At 39.7% G+C, this 25,036-nt stretch overlaps 1 protein-coding gene across 3 annotated transcripts in view; it reads right to left on the minus strand.

Moving 5' to 3' along the window:
- Positions 1–25,036, minus strand: part of PPP1R21 (protein phosphatase 1 regulatory subunit 21) — a 1,169,673-nt gene that overhangs the window by 874,686 nt on the left and 269,951 nt on the right. For all 3 annotated transcript variants that reach the window (XM_044055342.1, XM_044055334.1, XM_044055351.1), the window contains 4 exons: positions 22,482–22,534; positions 22,183–22,332; positions 5,753–5,854; positions 5,563–5,651 (listed from right to left, as the gene is read on the minus strand). In XM_044055342.1, the coding sequence (XP_043911277.1) occupies positions 5,563–5,651; positions 5,753–5,854; positions 22,183–22,332; positions 22,482–22,534 (394 nt within the window). The remainder of the gene's footprint in view (positions 1–5,562; positions 5,652–5,752; positions 5,855–22,182; positions 22,333–22,481; positions 22,535–25,036) is intronic.

Below are 25,036 nucleotides of genomic sequence, written 5' to 3' on the forward strand. Positions count from 1 at the left end.
TGATTTCACTTTATGTGTCCTTGTATAGCGTTCACAAGCTACAGCTCGTGCTCTGAGGCTAATCATTAGAACAACCAAAAAAAGTGTTTTCTCTGTAGGGGAGACACCCTCCACCCCTCACATCCTCCATTCATTATATAAACTCTATCTAATCAACTGCATTTGGTCAATATATGCAGATTGTCAACAGGTGTCCGACACTGACAATCCCTGGGTAGGGGAATATTCCCTTTCCTCAGGACTGTGCAATCTCGGAATTAGAATATATAATTAGAAGGGGGTGCAGGCTGCAAGGGGCCAAAGCACAGTCTGCAAAAAATGAGTTATTTCATTTCTGTGTGTGTAAGTTGCATGCACTGAAGTTCTTTCTCAGTGCATGAGTGGTAACGTCTTGACATTCAGTTTGTCGACCGTTTGAGGTCAAGATATGGGCTACTCAACTGAAGTGAATAGACCCATACGTGTGTGTGTGTGTGTGTGTGTGTGTGTGTGTGTGTGTGTGTGTGTAATGTATACAAACATGATAGACATGGATATAACTTCTAGGTTCATAGGTGTGTACTAGGCTAATGGCCCTGGAGCCTTTAAAGCCTAGCCCATAGGATTACCCTAGCATCATACCACCAACCTTAGTTCCCAGTGCCTCTGTTGAGTAGAGCCACTGGAAAGATCCCCGGGGTGAATTTTCCCATGTGCTCATCAAGATTTCTCTTGAAGAGGGCCAGTGAGGTGCTCTGTTTGACATGTATGGGAAGTCTATTCCATAGCATGGGCAGTCTCTCAGTTATGAACCTGTCCCTCCAGCTTGTTCTGTTGATTGTGGTAAGGAGTTTGAGGTCTCTGGAGCGTGTGGTGCAGAGGGATTGGGATTTCTTTAGATGTAACGTTTCTAACCGAGCTGGATCAGACATGGCTTTGTAAGTCAAGCAGAGATTGCCTCTAAGTAGGCGATATGAGACAACAGTTGGAGTATTTTGAGTCTGCCCATATAGGACAAGTGTTTAAGGCCTAGGATCCTCTTTGTGAGGTACTTTTGCGGCCTCTCCAGTTGTTGCAGGTGTCTAGTGAGGTACATGCCAAATGGGGCATTGTAATCGATGACTGGCCTAATGGAGGGAAGAGTAGAGGGAGACAATGACCTCTTTCTTCCTGGATGCAACCCCCTTAGTAATGAGATGTGCCACATAGGACTTTCTAACCACAGTGGCAATGTGGTGATCAAAAGAGAGGTTGCTGTCAACCTGTGTTCCCAGATCTCTTATAATGCCTTCTGTGTTCAGTGGACTACTATCGATGTGGTAATTCATGGGAACAAGGTTTTTCCCAAAATGGATGATGACACATTTTTTTGCACTGAGTTTAAGGCCATGGTTCTGACACTACTCGTTGGTCTCGGTGAGGCCTTTCAGTAGGATATCAACATCACTTGGGGAGTTAATAATAGCTCCCAACTTGCAACTGTCTACAAACGTTGTCAGCCAGAGTCCTTTCATGTTGGCTTGGACTTCAGAGAAGTAGATACCAAACAGGAGAGGACCTAGGACCGAACCCTGTGGGACTCCACTTATGACTGGTCGGCAGTCTGACTTGGAGTCAGCTACTTTCACACTATGGGTTCTATCTGTAAGCCAGTTTGCAATCCACCTAGTGATATAGGGGCTGATGCCTAGCTTAGTGAGTTTTTCTAGGATTCCTGAGTGGGGAATGGTATCAAAGGCTTTGGCCAGATCAAGGTAGGCTGTATAAACCACCTTGCCTTCATCCACAGCTCTGGTGACTGACTCAAAGAAGTCGACCAGGTTGAGCAGGCATAATCTATCCTTCACAAAACCAAACTGTGTGGGATCCAGAGTTTGGAGATTCCCTATATCCTTGTTTATTAGGTCCATGATGATGCGCTCCATAGCTTTGCATATCAGACTCGTCAGGCTAATGGGGTGATAGTTCCCAGGGTCTGTAGCTGCCCCTCCTTTGTGGAGAGGGATGACTGTAGCAGTGCGCCATTCAGTAGGGACAAAGCCTGAGGCGAGGCTGTGACTGAACATGGCACACAGGTGAGGTGCCAGTTCACTCTGTAGTTCATGTAGAACACAGCCGGGGATATTGTCAGGTCCCATAGAAGGTGTATTCTTGGCCTTAGACAGTGCTGTTTTAACCTGTGCAGCAGTAATACTGGGTGCCTGGCAATCTACTGGTATTGTGATTGGTCCTTTGTTGGGGGAGAGAGTGGTAAAGTTGGCACTGAATCTGTCGGCCAGTATATTGGCAATATCTGTTAACTCTGTATAGGAGGTACCATTGTGCAGTAGCTCAGAGCAAATCTAGGTATAGCCATGGAGATTCTTTACAAAACTATAGAAGGTCTTGTGGTTGTCTTTACTATCTCCTGCAATTCTGTTTTCATAGCTATCTTTAGAGGATTTGATGAGGGATCTCAATTTTTTGCTGAGGCTGATAAGGGAGTTTTTCCAGTCTTGGGACTTCACCTTATTCCGCATCAGTTTCCTCCTTCTGTTGAAGAGTTTATTTATGGCAGGGGACCACCAGACTGGCTTCCTTTTCTTGGAGGAGAGCGTCTTGGTTCTATTGGGTATGGCGAGATCCATGCATTTGTGTATGTGTTCGTACAGTGCATTGGTGTATGATTTGGCGGTCATGCAACTATTCTCCATTTGCATGAGTGCTGTGAAGTTAGCCACCTCTGTTTTTAGGAGCCCAAAGTTAGCTTTGGAGAAGTCTTTCATGATGGTTACACCTTTGCAGGGCGGGTGGAAGGGATGTGGATTTTAAGATGATTAGTTTGTGGTCGGATCTAACCAGGGAGGAGTTGACTATTGGTGTAGAACAACGGTCCCCCATGTTAGTAATGACCAGCTCAAGGATGTTGCTACCTCTAGTGGGGGTAAGAACGAGCTGATCCAGGGCATTGTAATTAATGAATTCCAGGAAACGTTGGGCAAGTGTATTGGTACACGAGTAGTTTTCCCAGTTAATGGAGGGGCAGTTGAAGCTGCCCAGTATGAGAGTGTTAGGTTGGACCCTAATATTCTCCAGGGTGTTTAGGAATGTGGAGCGTGATTCTTGGAACAAGGCTGGGGATCTGTAGCAGGCTAAGACCTGAATCTCTGTCTTACCCAATGTTAGCTGCAACTGGCGTATCTCTGACGCATTATGTTGAGCTACCAGTCTGGAGGTGTACGCATCTTTATGACTATGGAAACACTACTGCCTTTGGAGCTTCAGTCTACATTCTGGGGTCGAAAGGTGTGGAAGGAGTTATAGCCTGGTAGTGCATGGGTACTTTCTGCTGTCTTGAACCAGCTCTGTTACAGCACAAATGTCGATGTTCTCCATTTTAAGGAGTGCTTTGAGCAAGTGCATTTTGAGATTTAGACTTCTAGCATTGAGCAGCATGACCCTCAGACTGCATTTGTTTGAAGCTGTTACGGTGGTAATTTGGTCTTTGGAACACCGCCTAAAAAAGGCACTATAGGGGTGCTAAGAGCATTGGCCAGTATCCGGAAGCCCAGGGGTGACAGATGCAGACCATCTCTGGCAAAGTATCGAAGTCCGTCAATCATGTCATCCCAGACAGACAGATACTGGATCCCCTTAAAATGACACCAGAAACTTAGCCAATTGTTGAAATCGATCATTTTCTGATTGTACTGTGGTATCATTCTGGGTGATGGTAGGAGGCTGCTCAGGGCTTGGGTCATACCCGCCTGGGCTACATAATCCAAGAGCTCTTCCATGTCTCTTTTCATGTAGCTCAGGAAAGTACATCTCAAGTCATTCACACCCACATGTACAATGACAGAGTCATATTTGTACTTGTTGAGGGACCTGAGTGTGTGCGTTATGTGGGGGATCCTGGCAGGCAGCTGACTGTTACTTTCTCCTTATTCAACCTAGTGAGTGGGACATCAGTGTGCCTCACTATCGAGTCATCTATGACTAGTGTGCTGGGCATGCTGTTTTGCTTTAGGGGCTTTGGCTGAGTGGCACACTGTTTAGGAGAGTTATGTGTCTCGTGATTAGTGTTGTGTTGTGGTGGTTAAGTGCGTTTCTGCCTTGGAGGTCTCTGCTGTTTGGGTAGATTTTTATTGAGAGCCTCCATGAAGGTGGGTGTGTGGTTTGTGTTTTTATGTGAAGGCAGTGCTGGTGTGTGTTCTGGAGGGCTATGTGCTCCATGTGGTGCGGTGCAAGTGTTGACCTTCTCCTCTTGACCAGCTATTCCGGTCTTGGCTGGAGAGTGCATGGCTTCCAATTTGGATATATAACTGCATCTCTCGCAAGTCTGAGTGTTGGGAGGGAAGAGGAGAGGGTTATTGGTGTACATGAGGCAGTTGCTACATTGCCTCAGGATGCCCAAGTTCACCAGGTTAATAGGAGAAGGCACAGGGAACTGACTTTTAGACATGCCTGGTGGAGTGGGCATTAATAATAAGTGCTGTAGTTGTTTCCTTGTAGGACATTTAGTGCTGGTAGCACTTTTGTGTGCTAAAATAACTACTACAAGAAGTCTGGTAAAGTGCTAAACTAACAAGCTACTAAAAGTGCAGGAGAGGAGAGTACTAGCAGATCTAAGGGAAACATTGAAAAGCAGACTTTTTAGCAATGCTCAGAAGTTACAAACAGTCCTGGATACAGCAAATCTGTATCTGGAATAGACTAGTTACAGGAAAGGCAGGAAACTAGCACAAGCGTGGGCTTTTAAACCAGAAAGTTGAAAGAGACAGAAAAACTGCTCAAACAGCCAATAAACTACAATTTCTGGGCCAGAAACCACTCCTCTTGTGGTAGATAGGCTACCTAGTGCTTACCATTCCCACTGATAAGCTAGAAGGCTTCCCTCCAACACAGAAATGCTTGGGGGGACTCAGAAGCATACAAACAGTCCTGGATACAGCAAGTCTGTATCTGGACTAGACTAGTTACAGGAAAGGCGGGAAACAAGCACAAATGCAGGCATTTAAACCAGGAAGTTAAAAGAGATGGAACAAACTGCCCAAACGGCCAAAATTCCAAGTCATACACTGCATGAAAAAAAAAAAAGGTGGCAGTATCCTGGGCGGCCATGGCAGTGCAGCGGTTAGCGTTGCCGCCTCACAGCTAGAAGTTCTCCGGTTCGATCCTCGGCTGGGGTGTCTTCTGTGCAGAGTCTGCATGTCCTCCCTGTGGTCACGTGGGTTTCCTCCAGGTGCTCCGGTTTCCTCCCACATCAAAAAGACATGCTGTAGGTGGAATGGACACTCTGAATTGGCCCTAGGTGTGAGTATGTGCATGTGTGTGCCTTTTGTGGAAGGTTGTGCGCTGGGCTGGCACCTCAACACTGTAAAACTCCACTGCCAATCATAAGCAGACAGGTGATCCGCTGTGGCAACTCCCAACCAGGAAAAGCCAAAAGAAGAAGACACTGCATGAAAAAGAAAAGAAAAGAAAAAAGCGAGCATAGGTATATCAGTGTGCAGTCTATTTCCCCAAGCAGTAGGGCTTCATGAACAAACACACGTGACCAGCACACAGATTACCACCGGGAAAAAGCTCATCTATGCTTACCTTTTTAGCTGGTAAGGAAGGATCTTATTTAAGAAACATGTATAGGAGGTCAGGTGATCTGAAAATTCTTTCAATTGCACAGCAGTTTCCTACAATAAACCAGAGTTAACAAAAAAAAAAAAGATTCAAAATCAGTGTGTATATAAGAAACACTTCACATCCATGTAAAGAAGAAAGAAAGTTTGGTTACCAATATAGTCACAGTGTCTTCAGTTATACTCTCAAATAAGTGAATCATTCCTTCCTCAAGTGGGCGAACATACACTGCATTTTCATGAAGATGCTGTGAAAACTAAAGGAAGGAAACGGTTATCACATATATTGTATTATATTTAAGTATGCTGTAAAAACTAAAGGAAGGAAACGGTTATCACATATATTGTATTACATTTAAATATGTTGTGAAAATTAAAGTAAGGAAACGGTTATCACATACTTTGCATTATATTTAAGTATGCTGTGAAAAACTAAAGGAAGGAAACGGTTATCACATACTTTGCATTATATTTAAGTATGCTGTGAAAAACTAAAGGAAGGAAACGGTTATCACATATATTGTAGTATATTTAAATATGCTGTGAAAAACTAAAGGAAGGAAACGGTTATCACATATAAATATGTTGTGAAAATTAAAAAAAGGAAAGCGGTCATCATTATTATTATATTTAAGTATGCTGTGAAAAACTAAAGGAAGGAAACGGTTATCACATATATTGTAGTATATTTAAATATGCTGTGAAAACTAAAGGAAGGAAACGGTTATCACATATATTGTATTATATTTAAATCTAAAGGAAGGAAACGGTTATCACATATATTGTATTATATTTAAATCTAAAGGAAGGAAACGGTTATCACATATATTGATTAAGTAAATACCAAGCAGAGGACCATTATTGAAACACCACAGTCAGGAAAAACTGTCCAGGCAAAAACAAGGATGGCAGTCAAATAAATGTATTCAAATCTCACAAGCGCTTTCACCAAGACTCAAATGCAGGGCTTTTTCAAGTGAAAAAAACTAAGTACATTATAATAGACCCTATTTAAATAAAATCCATTCATAAAAGGCGTCAATACATTTAAAGTGCTACACACACATAACATCTAGTAAAAATGACAAGTTGAACACTTTTATAAGTGTAGTGTAAAGTTACAGAATGAAATCTAAAAAAGCTTTAAGCAATATTTATGTAATGTTTGAACCCAATTAAGTTAGTCATTTTTAACCAATGTTTTAACAAGAAAATAAAGGAAATATGAATTAAAGATAAATGCATTAAAAGTGGATAATGTAAACACTCCACCACATCTGTGAACGTTTATAGCTTCTCAGCTCTATTCACTAAATGTGATTTGATTGACACATATTCATTCAACCCTGGTGGCTGGGAAGAATTTAGTTTCAGTTGCCAAAAGGTCTCCCTGCAACACAACCAGTTCTCCCAATCACCACCCCTTGGGTCGGGAAAAACTTGTTCTAAAATTCCAAAGGAAAAAACAGAATGTGCAGACTCCATTTGCAAATGCTTACATAATGCATTGTTCAAATTCCCTCTCTTAATACTATAAATGTGTTCATAAATACGTTTACCAAGTGCCCTTTCTGATTTACCCACATAGAAACTCATACAATCCCTGCAATAGGCGAAATATACTATACCCTTGGTTGTACAGGTCCCCTTCCTAAAATGAACAATGTATTGACAATTTGCACACCTTCCACATTTTCTTGTTCCTTGCTCACACCCCACTCTGTTGTGGTGGTTTTTCCTTTCAAACCTCCTCTTTAAATTGGTTCCGGTTTTAAAAACAAAATTGGGCTGTTCACCTATCTTATGAGCACTGTCCTTATGGAATTTCAACATCTTCCAATGAGATTCAATCAAACCCTTGACCTCATTGGAACCACGGCTATATTCTAATACCATGGATCTCTTGAAATTGTTTCAACTTTCTATCACCACAGGATCACTTGTCACAGTACTACCTAATAGTGGCAGGTATTTTACACCCCACCTTGACCTCTTGGACAACAGCTTCAATGAGGGCCACTGGGTAGCCTCTTACCTTAAAAAGGTCAGAAATAAATTTAATTTCAGTTTCAAAATCTTCCCTTTCGGAGGTCATTCTGGCTGCCCTAACCATCTGACCTTTAACAATACTTTTTTTCTGTTTCCAAAGGTGATCACTATTAAAGGGAAGGTGCGAATTACTGAATGTACTATTTCTGTGGATTCTAGATTTCAAACCCTTAACAATTTTGTCTAACCTAACATCCACGTAATCAATTCAATTTTGGTCAAACTTAAAAGTAAATCTAAGAAAACTAGTAGTAGAATTCAAGAATGTAAGAAAGTCAGTGACAGAGTTAACTGTTCCCTCCCATATAATAAACAAATCATCCAAAAAACGCCTGTAAAAGTTTATGTTTTTCCAATAGATGGAATTGAAGATGTACTGCAACTCCCATTTTAATAACACCAAATTAACATATATGGAGGCACAGGCTGCCCCCATACCAACTCCCCTAATCTGTTTAAAAGTTTCACTCTCGAAATAAAGTTGTTCTCCAACACAAGCCTCATGAACTAAAACATCTACATCAATGTCCAACAATGGTCTTTTTTCTTCCAACAATGCCCAGAATAGGTCGAGCCCCTCCTCTGTGGGGATACATGAAAACAAATCAACCACGTCAATAGTTACAAAATACAGTTCACCCACATACAGCTGCTGGGGTTAAAAAAATCAAAAAATCCCATGAATCCTTTAATAGGCGGGTGTAACTCCCTGTGATATGCTTTAATGCCCGGTCCAAAAAGGTTGCTATACAATAGGTTTTAGAGCCCTCACTAGAAACAATAGGTCTATAAGGGGGGTCAGTTGTAGACTTATGCACTTTGGAAATGCCAAAAAAGGTAGCTAACCTTGGTTTCTTTATTAATAAGGCATCCGCAAGCTTCTCATCCAACCTGTTTTCAAGTACTAGTTCTTCCAACACAAGGTCAATCTTTCTATATGAAATATTGATTTCATTAATAGATACAGGTAAATATACATTTGTATCATTTAAAATATCACAAATCTCATTAGTGTAGTCAAGGGTGTTAACCAAAACCATACCGCCCCCCTTATCGGGTTTCATGATTCGAATTTCTCTATCAGTAACCAATTCCTTCAAAATTTCCCTTTCCTCCATAGACAAGTTCATTTTAAATCCATGTTTTTTCCGGAAGGTCTTATTAATACTTAAATCATATACATCAGTTGCGCAGACTTGCTGTAAAAACTAAAGGAAGGAAATGGTCATCACATATATTGTATTATATTTAAATCTAAAGGAAGGAAACGGTTATCACGTATATTGATTATATTTAAGTATGCTGTGAAAACTAAAGGAAGGAAACTGTTATCACATATATTGCATTATACTGTATTATATTTAAGTAAATAAGTAAATCAAAATCACTGCTGTGTAATGGATGCAAGCTAATGTTTCTTTAAGATGTATGCATTTTGAAAATAACAGGGAGCCAGGTAGAACTATGTCTTTACCATTACAGAAGCTCCTATAAATGATTGCCCCCCCCTCCAAAATCCACCTGACTGACACAATGCCTCCATCACCTTCACCCAATTGACAAACACATCTCTCCTTCTGAGGAAGATGAACTGGACACGCAACTGGTGACCTCATCAATCCGTCCTCTTTCTTGGGGCACGCCAAGTATTGGTTCCTGGGCAGAGCAAAAGACCTTTATAGGTTCATAGGTTGGTACTGGGCTATCTGCCCGAAGGCATATATTAGCCCAGCCACATTGTGCGGTATTCACCGCCCCTTTAGTAGTTCCCTAGACCCTTGTACTAGCAGCTAGTACCCTTGGATCCTATCTAGTAGTGCTGTTGGTGTGATCCCCGGTGTGAACTTTCTGTTACCCATCCACTCATCAAGGTTCCTCTTGAAGAGTGATAGTGAGGGGCTCTGTCTTATGTAGATCGGGACCCTGCTCCACAGTAAGGGAAGTCTCTGAGAAGGGAATTTATCCCTCCAGCATGTTCTATTCATTGTTGTGTTGAGGTTTATATCCCTAGAGCATGTAGCTCAAGTAGATTTGGTTTTGCTAAGATGGAGCATGTTCAACAACTCTGGGTTGGACATAGCTCTGTACGTTAGACAGAGATCGCCTCTGAGAAAGAGGTATGCAACAGAGAACAGTCTTAGCTTTTTCAATCATGCTGCATAGGGCAACTGTTTGAGGCCAGTAATCCTCTTGGTTAGGTACCGTTGTGGTCTCTCCAGCTGCTGGAGATGTCTAGCCAGGTACATTCCAATTGGTGCATTGTACTCAATAATGGGTCTGATGAGGGAAGAGTAGAGGGGCACCATTGCATCAAGTTGTTCATTAACCAGGTGGCTTGCTGGTGCTACCTGCTCTGGACAAAGGTTTGATCTATTCCTTCCCTGGGGCAAGAGCATATGACCCATTTTCCTCCAGATCTAAGTACAACAAATCCAGTCTCCCATTAGAAGTAAGAGTAGGGTCATACAAAGGTAGGTCAGTTACTTTGATCAGGTGAATCAGCCCCTCTCTCTCTATCTCGCAGGGAAGAACACTGCAAATTTAATAATTGCTACCCACCTAGGAGCAATCATGTGCACTAATGTGATTGGAGTTCATGGCTTTTGCAGCAAGAGCTGCAATAAGCCCAATGCTGCTGGTGATACTTCTGCCCTCCAACTGAAATCAATAATGCAGTGTGCTGATGACACCGCTCCTTCCCTAAAGATACGCAAAAAGACTGTGATCATTCACTCTCATCCTGCCTGCAGATGCCACCAACTGAACACAGGTCAGATGGGTCATACTCATGGTATTATTCCTCTTCACCATGGGGCTAGGCAATTGATCAGAGTTTTATTTTGTTTTCTTTTTATGTCAGTGAGGCTCAATGACTGTCACTGTCATAAACATTCTCATACAAGGTACTATACCCTCTGAGGCCAAGGAAGCTATGAAATGACAACAGAATACTTAAGAGTGCTCTGAGGTCTGGGAAGCTATCGAATAATAGCCACAGTTATGAAGAAAAAAGGCAGGTTAAAGGCATTAAGAACAGGCTGTTACAGAGTTTTGTTTGTCATTGTGGCATATTTCAGAAATAGAAAGAAAACAAATGAGCAAATGTTTATTACAATTTCAACTGTCACATTATTATGAAATACAAGCACATGATATGGAATAAAATTAAGTTTTCAATACATTAAATATGTTTCAATCCAACTGCTTGAACTAGCTTCCTGAAAAGAATGCTCACATTTAACTTCTGGATCCAATGCTATAAAAACTCAAAGCAGGCAATTAAAAGGTGTTTGTGAGAAGTGGCTAAATGTTTTTTTTTTCTTTTCTACTGAACACTAAAAGAATGCTGTAACAGAAAATGAGCCGTCTTTCACCCTGCCTGCCACCACTGCCAGTCTTCTTCATATTAAATGCCAATAATCTGGAGTCCATGTCTTAAATGATTTCAACTGCAGTCCAAGAAACAACTCAAACAAGAATGACCAGACTAAAACATGCAAACTCTGCTGCACACTTTAACAGTCACAGTAGCGCCCCTCATGAAGGCTGGTACACAAACACATTGTCAGTGTGGTTTACTAATTTCTAATGTGACAGAATTGGTAGGATATGTTAGAAGGAATCCAAATAAATGAAGCAATACATTTGTTTTGAGTGCTCCTGTATTTATAAGTACAACTTAAAGCTAGAACAGTGGTCCAGCTGCAACCACTGGGAACACTCAATGTAAGGCAATTTAACAGAAATCTGGAAGCAATAAATCCAGAAACTCAACTTATTTCTCAAATAAGGAGTCTAAAATGGTACAGTGTGTGCCCTGTATTTGAATGTCACTCAGGAAAAAGCTGTGAATGTACTTAATTTACCTTTCAAGAAAAAAAAGAACAGCAAACAGAAGGAAGTTCAGCAATTGTTATGAACCCTGAAATAATTTGTCTTACAGTCATCACTTGTTTACAAGGTTATATGGTCATACACAGACAAACACTAATATTACTGGGATAAAGAATTAAGTCAAAGGCTTTAAATTTGGAGAGCTGCTTGACTCAATATTGAGTAGTTTATAAATGATTAAATACAGGGGGGTGCTATTAAGAGAAGCTGACCTTATGAAAATCTAGGGATTTATGCATAGTGAATGAAATTATAACTACACATTTAAGAGAATTAACTAACTAAATATAAGTGTGCAAGATAAAATGCAAGCCAAATAAAAAAAAAAAGTCAAGTAAATGCATTCTAATAGTAATGAATATAAGAAAAAGAGCTGTGAAGTGCACATGAAATATTGCATTTTGGATTGATGCCTTACGTACCAGGTGTGGTTATAAATTATCAAGAAGGGTGTGTCTAGTGTTTACTTAGTTTCAGAAGTTGTGAAAGAATGTTTCCTCCTGCAAATGTGCAAAGGGAAAGACAACTTTGTTCAAAATAATTTGAATTTAACAGAAACATGAAAACATGTTTTGATATTACTGTGCATCATAAACAATGCCAGTATGAGAAATGGATCAATGGCAAGTAATCCTGAGAATTAAGCAAATTACTGAATCTAAACTAGACACGTGAAAAATGTTAGTTGGATTGTTAGTAAGACATATTAAGAGATAAGTGAAATGCTGAATTTAAACTGGATACAGATGCAAAATGTGACATTAAATTTTAAGATACTTTTGAAAAATTTGGCTGAAAGGCACGGGAAAGAAATATGTGGACACATTTTTAACATACTCATGACATCAAGAAAAGCTAATGGATCAAGAACTATGAACATGAGAGTATAAGATAAGTACTACATCACTTTTCAAATCTTAGCACTTAAGGAAGCCATTTCACTTAATCTGGCTTCTAAGAATCTATGAATGGTGAAACAAATTCACAGAATGAAAGCAGAATGAAACTGTGCTCCTATATACATTAAAGGAGCAGAGATATTTCAAATATCATACAGAGATACAGCAATAACATTTTTCAAAACTTAGGAAGTCTGCCAGAAGAATATTACATATGAATAAATCCGGATTGCTATGCCATGCTTCAAGGAAAGCATAAGTATCTATCAGAAGTGGAAATTAAATGAATGGAAAACTTAGGTATTATTAACAAGCAATTAAAGCTAAGAGAATGGGTGAACAGTATGGTTGTTGCTATAAAAACAAAATTTGCATTTTTATTTATCTGCAACATTTCAACAAAGTGATTAAAAGAAAGCATTACACATTACTTGCAGTTAAAGAAGTGGTCTCAACAAGGCCAAATGCTAAATTACTTAACATTAACAAATATGAGTAGGGATTCTGGTAGATAAAACTGACAGAAGAAAATTCTAAGTATTGTTAATTTAATGCATCATTAGAAAACCATAGATTCCTTACACTTCTGTTTGGCATTTCATCAGCACCAAGTTAGTCAAAGCAACTGCCGCCCAGGTAACTGAAAGCCTGAAAGTTGGTATAAATACAATTAATTATTTAATTAATTAATTAATTAATTAATTAATTAATTAATTAATGACAGATGTGGGTAGTTTACCGGTCACAACAGCAGATCTTCAAGGAGTCACAACTGAACAAATAGCATTAGGGTTTCCAATGTGGTAATGAAGAGTAATGCCTACTTAAGCACGGTAAGGTTTTGAATATACTCAGTGGTGTATTAAACTAGAACCAGGCAGTCATCCAGATATGGTAGTGGGACACACTTTTGACTCAGGTAAGCAAAACCCTGAAACAAGGCATTTGGCAAACATTCTTGGGGTAAAGGAAAAGATGAAGTCAGGGAAGGAGCACTAACCTGGATATTAAACTGCTCAGCTTCAACCCTGAGAAATTTCCTGTGGAAAGGTATATAAAGGATATATAGGCATGTGTTCTCCTTATCCAAAAAATGCCACTCATGACTCCTGAATCAGATAAACTAGATGATTCAGCATCAATTATTAGTTTCATAGTTCATAAGCAAGTACTAGCCTTGCTGCCCTTGTGGGCCACTCTAAGCCTAGTCAGTTTCCTTTTATGTGCTCAAAATAACCTATCCTATTTGGTTACAGATTGGCCTTACCCATCTCATGGTCAATAATTATACATTATCCCTAATGAGAATAACTGCAATCAAACCATAGATAATTTGAGGGGATCCAGGCATGACATAAAGCATTTAGGAGCTGCCTCTGTCAATTACTAGTACAGGAAGTAGTCCTGGGGTAAACGTTCTGTTCCCATCCATAGACCTAAGTTGTGCTTGAACATGAACAGGGATGAAATGCTTTATGTGGTTGGGAAGTCTGTTCCACAGCAGTGGCATCTTATGTGAGATATACCTCTCCCTTCAAACTCTTCTGTCGATGTAGCAGAAGAGGTTTAGATCCCTAGATTGAGTGTTTCTCATGCAATTTGACTTGCTGATGTACAGTAAATCAATCAGTAATGGGCTGAAGCATGCCTTCTATGGCAGAGTCATGTCACCTATTAGCTGTCTGTAGGATATAGGTACAGTGACAGGGCTCTGAGTCAGTCCATGTTGGACTTGTTGTTTAGGCCTTGTATCCTTTTAGTAAAGTATCTCTGTGGATGTTCTAGCTGTTGCATGTATCTGGACAGATACATGCCAAAGGAGGAATTATATTCAGTGATTGGACTAATGAGAGATAAGTAAAGGGGGTCAGTGACTTCTCAATATCTAGACACAATCCTTTTGTTTATAAGCTGTGTAAATATAGTAGAACTTTCTTACAAGAATGGACACATGCTACTCAAATGTTAGGTCACTGTCCACATAATTTCTCAAATCCAGTGCAGGTGGGTCAACTGTTAAGGGCATATTGTCGGTGTGGTTGTTCCCCAGGGTAGATGACTTCCCAAAGGATAAAATAATGCATTTCAGTCCATGCCTTTGGCACCAGTTATTTATTTGGGACAAACCATCCTGCAGGACGGCTTAATCACTTGGGGATTCAGTGACTACTCCTAGCTTTGGTATTGGCTTTTACTTCAGAAAAGTAGATTCCAAACAGAAGAGGTCCCAGCACAGAACCCTGGGGGACTACACTGGCGACTGGTCTCTTTGTAGAAGTAACTTCCCTTGTTTTGATTATCTGCATCCTATCTGTGAGCAGGTTGCCCAAAAGTGGGTGACATAGGGGTTTATTCCTAGTTTATTTAACTTTTCTAATGTGGCTGAGTGGGGAATTGTGTCAAAACCTTTGGCCAGGTCAAAGTATATAATGTGTACTGTTTTGTCTTCATCCATTGCTTTGGTGACCTTTTCAAAAATACCCTCCAGGTTCAGTAAGCATGACTGCCCTGTACGAAGAGATCACACTGCAGCAAGGGGTACTGCTTCAGTTCCTATTAGTGAGTGTCATTGATACAGAATCTGGTATAAGTGATTACTCTTGCTTGGTCTTAAGGTGTTTTTCCTACCGTGATAGGCAAATGTTCACTTTGGTTCTGACTCGGACAATGGATGATATGAATGATGAATCTTCGATGAACAAGACAGAAAAAAGTAATAAATGTCTTGAAATTGCTGAAGATCACAACCGGGAAAAAAAGAGGAAGACCAGCAGGAATACAGTACTGTAGTCACACGTTTGAAGAAAAACTAACTGGGCTGCATGGATAAAATGTAAAGCTCTCAAGGGAAAACTCAAAACCTATCTGTCCAAAGGCTCTTGTTAGTCCAGCAGCAGTGACACCAGCAGAGTATGCTGGTGGTCTTGGGTTTGAATCCTAAATGAGAACCAATACCATCTTTCATGTCTGATACTAACAGTGCCCATGCAGAGGGCCTTTTCTCTGTTTGTGTGCGTTATCATTATCGTTATGTGCGTGTTTTGTAAAACTGACCTGAGCTACATGGAGTGATTTTAGAAAGTCGATTAATATTGCTCAGAGGAAAAAGTGCTTTACAAACATTGCTTTTTTTAGACAATGGTAGAGGAATGGGTTATTTTTAGTTTGCCGGAATTATAAAATGATACCCATCTGGTAGTGTACCTAGAATTTCTGCCCGAATAAGTCTGCATGTTTATGGAATGGTGGCAGACTTGAGTAAGACATTAATATCACTACAACCACTTTGAATGTAATGGCAAATATTCAAAACAAAAAAGTATTACTTATTACCGCAGTTTTTCTTGTCAGTGTGTGTTTAGATAAATATACATTTTAAAAATCAAAGAAAGTCATCCTGTCATTACAAAAATGGGCTGAAAATATATGAGCACTTGCAACACATATACTCATCTAGATGAAGTCACAATAAGTAAACTGTCCAAGTAAGACACTTCAGAGAAGGGTTAGCTGCAGATTTAAATGGAGATGCGGTTAGCTTCTCCAAAGCAAAATTAAGATGCCACTTGCTTTATAGGTGGTCTAACATGTAAAACCTGTTTCAAGAACTACCTGACTTGGAACAAAAAAGAAGGTGGGATCCAATGGCAGGCAAACAGAAATGTCTGAATGATGCAGTTTGATAGAAATGTAAACAGGTCAATTCACACAAGTACTGGAGAATCACTGAGGGCCTTCTACCAGGGATCGATCCTGGTGTCTGTTATGGTACCATCTAGAAAATCTCTTCCACTTGGTCAAATATAATTCTCTAGTAGTAGGTTTTCTATCCTCCTTTAATATTTGTTGCATGTCCTCTGTAAAGAGATGCCTAAACAGGATCAAAATCTAATCATCCATATCAATGGGTGCAGATTCATAATGCTGAGATGAATGCGAGATCCCTTTATCCTGAATGAGTAGGTCTACTCTAGAAGGAAGGTGTTGGTAACTGTCCCTGGCCAGGTGCATGAGACGGGAGAACCAATGTTGTCTGGACCAAAATGGTGTTGGCAGAATATCTTTGAAGACTCCTCCTTTATTTTTAGTAAGACTGGTAAACACAGGAAAGGGGGAAAGGCATAAATGAACATTCCCATGAGGTATCAACTTCCAGGCCTGTTTCCAAGGAATCCTGGCACACAATTTCTGCAGCTGTTCACTGTGAATGGAGGCACATAGATCTACTTTAAGAGTTCTCTAAAGGTGGAAAAACTCCAGGAAGACCTCTGGGTGTAACATCCACTTGAGAGGGTTTGTCCTGGATCTGCTCAGGAAGTCTGCAATTATGTTCTGCTCTTTAAAAATGTAGAATGCTTGAAAGCAGAGATTCTTCTGAAATACCAGCTCCCAGTAATCATGGTTAGCCTGTACAGGAGGTAAAGCCTGGTTTGGTTCTTCCTTTTTATGTATCACATAAATGTAGTACTGTCTGTTATTACTAACAGTGGTCCAGAGGGTTCACAACTGGTTGAAAGCTTATATTGCCTTTATCAGGGCTACCATCTCCTAAATGCTTATGCGTTTTTCCTGAAATGGGAATCCCCTTGGACACAACTCCCCAGGAAAAGTCTAAGGTGTCTGTGGTGACAAAATTACTCAAAACTGGGGGAGAAAAAAGGCAAACCTGGATTTAGTTGAACCTGATTGGCCCACAACAGGGTTTCTTTTGAAATTCAAGACTGGAACAAGAAAGGATGGGTGATGTAGGTGCTGGGACCAGACCAGATTTGAGGAACCACTGAATCTTCCTCATGCAAAGACTCACTAGAAGAACCATGAGAAGAGCTGATGCCATGTAACTTAGAATCCCTTCCTGTAGAAGTGGAATAGTGAGCCAGATCCAGAAAATGGAGATGGTGGAAAGAGACTTTCTCTAGAGGAAAGTATGCCATCATGAAAGAGGCATCCAGAAGGCATTCCAGGAAAGGTTAACCTACAAGATGGAACCAGGGAAGACTTCTCTCAGTTTAACTTAAATCTTAGCCTTTGAAAAGGGTTTATGGAGAAAAGGAAGGACATTTGGGTGCATTGGGCAGAATATGATAAGATAAGGCAATCAGCTAGGTAAGGGTAAATGTGGATTCCCAAATGTGTGCAGAAAGCAATGACTGCAGCCAAGCATTTTATGAAAACCCTTGGGGCAGTTAATAGACCAATGGGTAAAGATGTAAAATTAAAGTGCAATCCTGACACACAGGATCTCAAATAACGTGGCCTTTGTGAACTGGTATGTGGTGATACGCATCTCTGAAATTGAGTGTGACTAAGTACTACAAGGGTGGAAGAAGAGAAAAAAGGGACTGCAGAGTTAGTATACTGAACTTTGGTACAATGGGACAGAAGTTCAGAACTGAAAGATCTGAATAAAATGTCTCCAAGTGCCTTCCTTCTTGAGTACAAGTCCTTGACTAAAAGCCCTTTCTCTGTTGGGGGTGGAGGGAGGTAACACTATTACATCTTGAGAAAGCATGTCTTCTAGAATCTGAGTGGACAAACGAGTCTTTGGATTCTTTCTTGGAGAAGGGAAGCCCGATGTAATTTGCAGCCTTTAAATTTACTTTTTGCACCCAAGAATCTGTTGCTATTTGCTCCCAGATATGCACAGTAAAGATAGAGATTGCCTGCAAGTTTGGAAGGATGGCCAGGATGGCGGGGGCAGGAAAGAAGTATACAGATAGTCATGCACTCTTTGTGTTGAGAAGACTCCAAGGATTCATTCCCTTTCTTATTTGAGTCTCGCTGCAACTTCTTTTTATATTGTTGCTATAACAACTTTTGATAACTTGTCCTGAAAGATTTTCTAAAGAAAGATCTAGGGCTTGAAGGACAGATCCTATTCTTAGGGACCAGTAAAAGAAAGTTCACCCCCTACATTAACTAAACTTTTTCCTCTAAACTTTTGAGGATCTTTGCTGATGAATTCCCAAAAATAAATTCTTCTTCTAAAGGGGTATTCAAAATATGTGATTTGATGTATTCCGCGACACTCTGGAACCTGACCCAGCAGCCCTTGACATTGCATCAAACACATCACAAGCACGTTTAATTGAATGTTTTCTGACTTGTTTAGAAGAATATATTAAGTATGACAATGTTAGAAACAGACTACTGCATGTCAGAAAATACAAACAGCAGATATTTTCCTATATAGGTTTGGCAGACAACTGTTTTAATAGCAAGAGAGGAAGAAGCATGCACTTTCTTCCCATAATTGTCAAATGCCCTGCTATCCTTCTCATTGAGGACAGGACTAGCAGAACCAAAGGCTTACATCCTCTATCCCTGTCTGTAGAAATTACAGCAGAATCAGCTAAAGCATTCCTAAAGAGGTACTTATTGGACTCGGCCACTTTATACAGCCTGTCTGGCTTAAATAGTTACAGGAAGCTGACAATCTGGAGAAGCATAAGCCAACACTGCAACTACTGGAGGAATAACTGTGGGTTTGGAGGAATCCAGACTGAAGAGGTCATACTACGTTTTCTGTGCATCTGAAACCTCCTTCCTCTCCTATTTAAATAATGATTTCATTTTCTGACTGCATCAGAAAATAAAATTTCTTAAACAGGTAAGTCAGAAGATATCATCTCCTCTGTCTCAAACTCATAAGGGAACGAGGAAGAGAGTTATGAGACATAATCCAGACCTTTCTCAGTATCAGAGATTACCCTCCTCCTCAAAAGAAGAGGAGATCATTTTCTTTTAGAACATGAAGGCACAAGGATTAAAAACTGGAAGGACTGTAAAGCTCTAAAGGAAGCCTGGGCAAAGTTGTACCAATCTTCTTATAAGCCTTTCAAAATAGACAGAGCTGAATGAGAAGAAAGCAGTTTAATCTTGGAAAACGCATGTCCTGACCTTCATGAGCTAGCTTGCTAACTCTTCTATTACCAAGATTTGAGGACCACTATCCTCTACTTCAGTCAGAATGAAGCAGAATTCCCCTTTTTGACTGGCTTATGATGTCTAGTTTGACTGGACATGAGGGTATCTTGGCCCTTAGTGAATTCCCACAAAGCCTAGACAGAGGACCCTGGGAAGATCAGACTGACATTTCATGGGCTCTGAGACTACTATAGCAGAAAGGTTTGCCCCAGACTATAGATCAGAGGTGGACACCTGTGTCCCTTCAAAAGGTTCTTAAAACTTTTCTTTTTCAACTGAAGGGGATGTTTGAGGAAGTCCAATTGGTAGTCATGGATACTCGAACCAACACCTTCAACAATCGGTTTCTAGAAAACTTAGACTATTAAACCTACTGTAGACAGTTTTTTTTGTGTAAAAGACAAATAAATCTCACAATACTGTATTCCATGACTTTCTCCAAGGCCAAAAAAGCAGGTTGTGTAAGAGTCCTTGTACAGTATCTGCCCATCTTATTCACATTTCTCTTTTCTGATTACCCAAGCTTTCCACTGAAAAAGGTAAGGAAGATTCCTAAAGGGATACTCATCTGCCCACAAAACATTAGTCACAGGCTAACCGACAACAAAGAAGATGTGACATCAAGAAAGTTCTGAAATTTTGGTGGCCATATGTCCTATTTACATCACCATGTTCTCATTCTTTAACAGCAGTATGGTGCTTGAGAAAGACACCCAAATGATTTAGCACACTGGCTGGATGCTCAATATCCTTGACTGATGCTTTATGCTACCGCAACAATGATCTAATGAATATGTGGACAAGCACAGAGTTTTTAGTTCCAGCAATGACACAAAATGCTGCTGAGGTATTTTTGGCAGCATAGGCATCAGTGAGGAGAACAGTGGTACTTCACAAACTGAATACGCACTCCGGTATTCGTAAGTCGTGAGGAATAACCACTTAAGAAAAAACATAACATTTTCCATTTATTTTCATCTCTATTGATTGCTTATCTTGTTTGACTTGTTTTTCTTCGGACTCCCAGTTATAGATCTTTTTTCCAGTTATAAATCTTTTTAAAAAAGGAGGAGTTGAAACAATAAAACTAACCTTAAACAAAGAGGTTTGTAATTAAAGGACTGGCAACAGAAATCACAATTAAAATCATATTCATCTAAAGTCTGAAGATCTCTAAAGAAAAATAACTACTTAGGTGAAATAACTCCAACTCTGTCGCAAGATGTGAAATACTAAAAGCAAAGGAAGTAAATGAAGAAGGCTCTAGAAGTGCTGACTATATACATCTGCTTTACATATCGACGAATATTTTACATTCTGTTGGCAAGGAACTAGCTAAGGACTTCACAGGGAATAACAATGCTCATGAAACTGTGACCAGTATTAGGACACCAAAAAGGTGGAAAGAGCACAGATTTTATGATTTACTTTTACAGTAACCATTATTTAATTCTATTTGTTGACTAGGTACGTGTTCAGTTCAAAAAGTGTTAAAATGTGTTTCTACTTATGTGCACTATTAGTCTGTCTACCTGCATGTCCGTGATGTAATAGCTAGGTGTTATATGTGTAAATGTCTGTGAAAATAGTCTATATGTTGTCTGTAGGTTGAGTCTGAAGACACGGAATTTCATTCAGTTTTTGCACTTGTGTGGTTTCTGAATGACAATAAAGTTTACTTTGACTTTGAGGTAAGTGGGTTTGTCTATTGACCTTTTTCAGACATGGCCCCAGCTCAGAAAGCAGTTATGACACTGAGAAAGTTACACACAGAATACATAATTAACGGAGTTAAATTTACATGTAATATTTAACCGTGAGTAAATCTGGGTGGCCGCGGTGGTGCAGCAATTAACATTGCCACCTCACAGTAAGAGGTTCTCCGGTTCGATCCTCGGCTGGGGTGCCTGGGGTGCCTTCTGTGCGGAGTCTGCATGTCCTCCCTGTGGTTGCATGGGTTTCCTCTGGGTGCTCCGGTTTCCTCCCACGTCCCAAAGACATGCTTTAGGTGGATTGGACACTCTAAATTGCCCCTAGGTGTGTGTGCGTGTGTGTGCGCTCCACTGCCAATCGTGAGCGGACAGGTGATCCGCTGTGGCGACCCCTAACCGGGAAAAAATCCGCTGTGGCGACCCCTAACCAGGAAAAGCAGAAAGAAGAAGACTTAACAGTGAGTAAATTTAAGTACAGTTTCCTAGAAATTCACAGTACTTACAATGATACAAGTCACAACAGATATACAGAAAAATGGTTTGAAGTGTTTGATAAAATATGCCTTTAAGAAGGCTAATAGTGTGTGTGCAGAATAAGAATTTTTTTAATTTCAGGACTATCATTCTAGTCTATGCTGATTCAACTTTGCTTAAGTGCCCAGAACTAGACTGCATACAAACAGAATATCACTAACAATTGAAAGTGATGTCTTTTTAACTCACACAACTGGTGCTGCAGCTAAAGATGTGTGAAACCTTATAATTTTAGTGGCTTAGTTGTAAGCCATGTTTTGAGATATATTAGATGCAATTAATTACAATATCAGTAATAATAACAATGCAACAATGCTTACCTTTTATTGCTGCATTACACCATTTTTATACATTTTTACTATTAAAGCACAGTACTGATTATGGTACATTTAGCATCACAATTAAAAAAAAAATCAAGCAACATCTTTGACAGAACACAAGCAATTTCAGCCAATAAAGCTATAACAGTACCTTACTAGTAAGCTCTTCATTATTCTTAGGATACTAATCAGTGCAGATAACAATGCATGCCAGACAATATGTATTATGCAATTAGTACATACATCGCACCTTCTGGTTAAGAGGTGAAATTGTGTCAATAGCGGAATCAATGGGAAATATCTGTACTCTCTGCTCCATGTATGTATGAAAATTTAAGAGACTTGCAACAAGGTCTTGAAGGAAAGCAAGTGCCTGTCCAGCAATGTCACGTGCCTTCAGCTGAAAAAGGAAAAAATGTCACCACAAATATGCTTTTGTTTTGCCAAACTATAGCAAATTTATATCACCTCATTAATGACACACGTATTTTTTTTAATAAAACTCAAACTATGACATTTCAGTGAAAACTTTATTTCACCAATACTTACTTGACGTCTTCTGTTGTGAGGAAGAACATTCAGACCACTTAAATGGCAGCATTCTGGAAGAAGAAAAAAATAATAAAACTAGGAAATACTACAAAACATTTATCTGACTTCCCCTCTGTATGACCTCGCATAAACTAAGGTCTTACTAATTTCTAATTCATAAGCATTGAGCCTCATCGTCTGTCTTTTATACTAGTAAGAAATGAATGGAAAAGGCTTTTCTGAGGTAACTTAAGCAAAATAGCATGTATTTACTTATTTAAATCTGTTGACTGGGGAATTCCAACCAGGCAAATAAGCCCTTTTCAGCTGAGCTCGAAGAAGAAAAGCTCCACTCATGAAAATTACAGTGTATTAGTAATTAGAATACAGTCTAGTTGAGCAGACAAACAGGTTATGATCAGTGAACAGAAAAGAGTGGAGATGGATCTTTACATTTGATTTCAAAATGTACTGGAAACTGTTATTTAAGAATATGCACACAGTTCACTTGATGCAATTAGTTAGCATGTAAGCACTCATCTCAAATACTTTTCTGACCTTACATAAAGAGATTCATATTTGACAGCCTGTCTGGGTAGCATACCGGAATACCATCAACGTCTTTGTAATACAGTTTATTCTCACCAGTGTCCTAAACCTGCATACCTCAAAAGCCTAATATTACCTACTCCTCCTATTCCTTGTCTTATTGCTACAGTTAACTTACTTCATGACCATAAAAGCACATCACCAGGCCCTGTACATCTTACCCACCAAATGAACGCAACCAAATTTACCCCAGACCTATCACTCCCTGCATCATTCTTGCAACTCTTCAAAGCATTCCTTCTAAAGGTCTGACATCACAGAACTGTGGCAAATACTCCACTTGTGGATTCATCAGGGTGTTATCAAGTAGCAAGGCCACATTTATGAATCACAGGTCTATGCCTGTTTAAACATACCCTGGCATCTTGTTATAAAAAGACACACGCAGTCATGTATATATATATATATATATATATATATATATATATATACACACACACACACACACACACACACACATCACTGGCAACAGAGAATGTATATGTGCCTGTAAATGCCAGTCATAATGCATACTTGCAGTGTGCAGCATAGAAATATTTTCACAGCAAACAGCAATTATCTAAACCTCAAGGATTTAAATGCCAAATACTCTAGTATAAAATAGAGCAGCCTGGATGACTAAATTTGGGAAGCTAGTTACTCATTGAAGGATCATTTGAAAGGAAGCCCTGGAAGCACAGATTGAGAAAGAGCCCAGTAGAGAATACCCTATAAATGAAACTCTGTGAAAAGACCTACTGTATGAGTTTGAAAAAGGACCTGAGAGGCTCACAGCATTGGACATTCTTTGGGGCCCGGGAGAGGCCTGCAAACTGGAACTTTCTTGTGGTTATAAGACAGCTTTGTAGCCTAGAAGGGCTGTGTGAACTGGACACTGTTATGAAGGTAATGATAGTTAATTTTGCAACTGCAAAGCCAAGTGTATAGCTCATCTCCAGTATCTTCTTGGACTTACAATACATACAAACACTATGTTTTTGTGTGTGTGTGTGTGTGTGTGTGTGTGTGTGTGTGTGTGCGTACATATAAATATGTATATAATGTACACACACATATACAAATACATACTTATGTGTGTGTGTGTGTGTGTGTGTGTGTGCGGTTATATACATTTATCCTAAATCCAAACCCTCAAAAATGGAATGGAATAAAAACACATATCTAGAAAGAATAAATATTTAAAAAGTATGTATAAATTACTCTGTACAAAATTATATACACATACTGATTATACCATCCTAACAAAAGCTCACAAACTAAGCCAAATCTATATTCTCATACACTATGACAAGAAAAACTCCTATAAATTTTAAACGAAAACAAATCACCTATCATACAATGGCAAAATGCAATGTACACAATAAGAAAAATAAATGATTAGCACACAGCAAAAAGCTAAACACCCCACAGACCATAAAATTGCATAATCAAACCTATAGAAATCTAAAATATACAGTCATAGGAAGTTCAAGGTTACTGAGTTTTGCAACCAATATGCCTTGCAAGTTCACACCCCAGACTGTACATAATCTCTTAAAGACAACTAGGCCAGCCAAGATTTGGTGTGAATTTATAAATACCCATCCAATTACCCAGGTCCTGTTTGAAGGAAGAAGGTGCATCACGTGGCTTTATCTGCATGGGGAGTCTATTCCAGAGGCGAGGGAGATGCTGAGCAATGAATCTGTCTCTCCACCTTATTTTATTGGTCTGCTGAAGCAGGTTTAGATGGATGCCAATTGAAATGTAGGCACTCGCAATGCTGACTGCCAACACTCTTGGGGGAAAAAAAAACAGAAAATGCAGAAGAAGTGCAAATATCAAAAACTACTCTTCATCTTTAAGCTTCTTTTTTTGCAAGGGCAAAGCCCCCCTGCAGTCTCCCCACATCTCCCGAATGTATACAAACTCAGAGAGCGACATACCTCAGAGAAAATAAAATATATAGAGAAACTGCCATCTCA

The sequence above is a fragment of the Protopterus annectens genome, chromosome 1.part2 (genome assembly GCF_019279795.1).
Source record: "Protopterus annectens isolate FY-2018-M chromosome 1.part2, PAN1.0, whole genome shotgun sequence".
Taxonomy (NCBI): Eukaryota; Metazoa; Chordata; order Ceratodontiformes; family Protopteridae; genus Protopterus; species Protopterus annectens.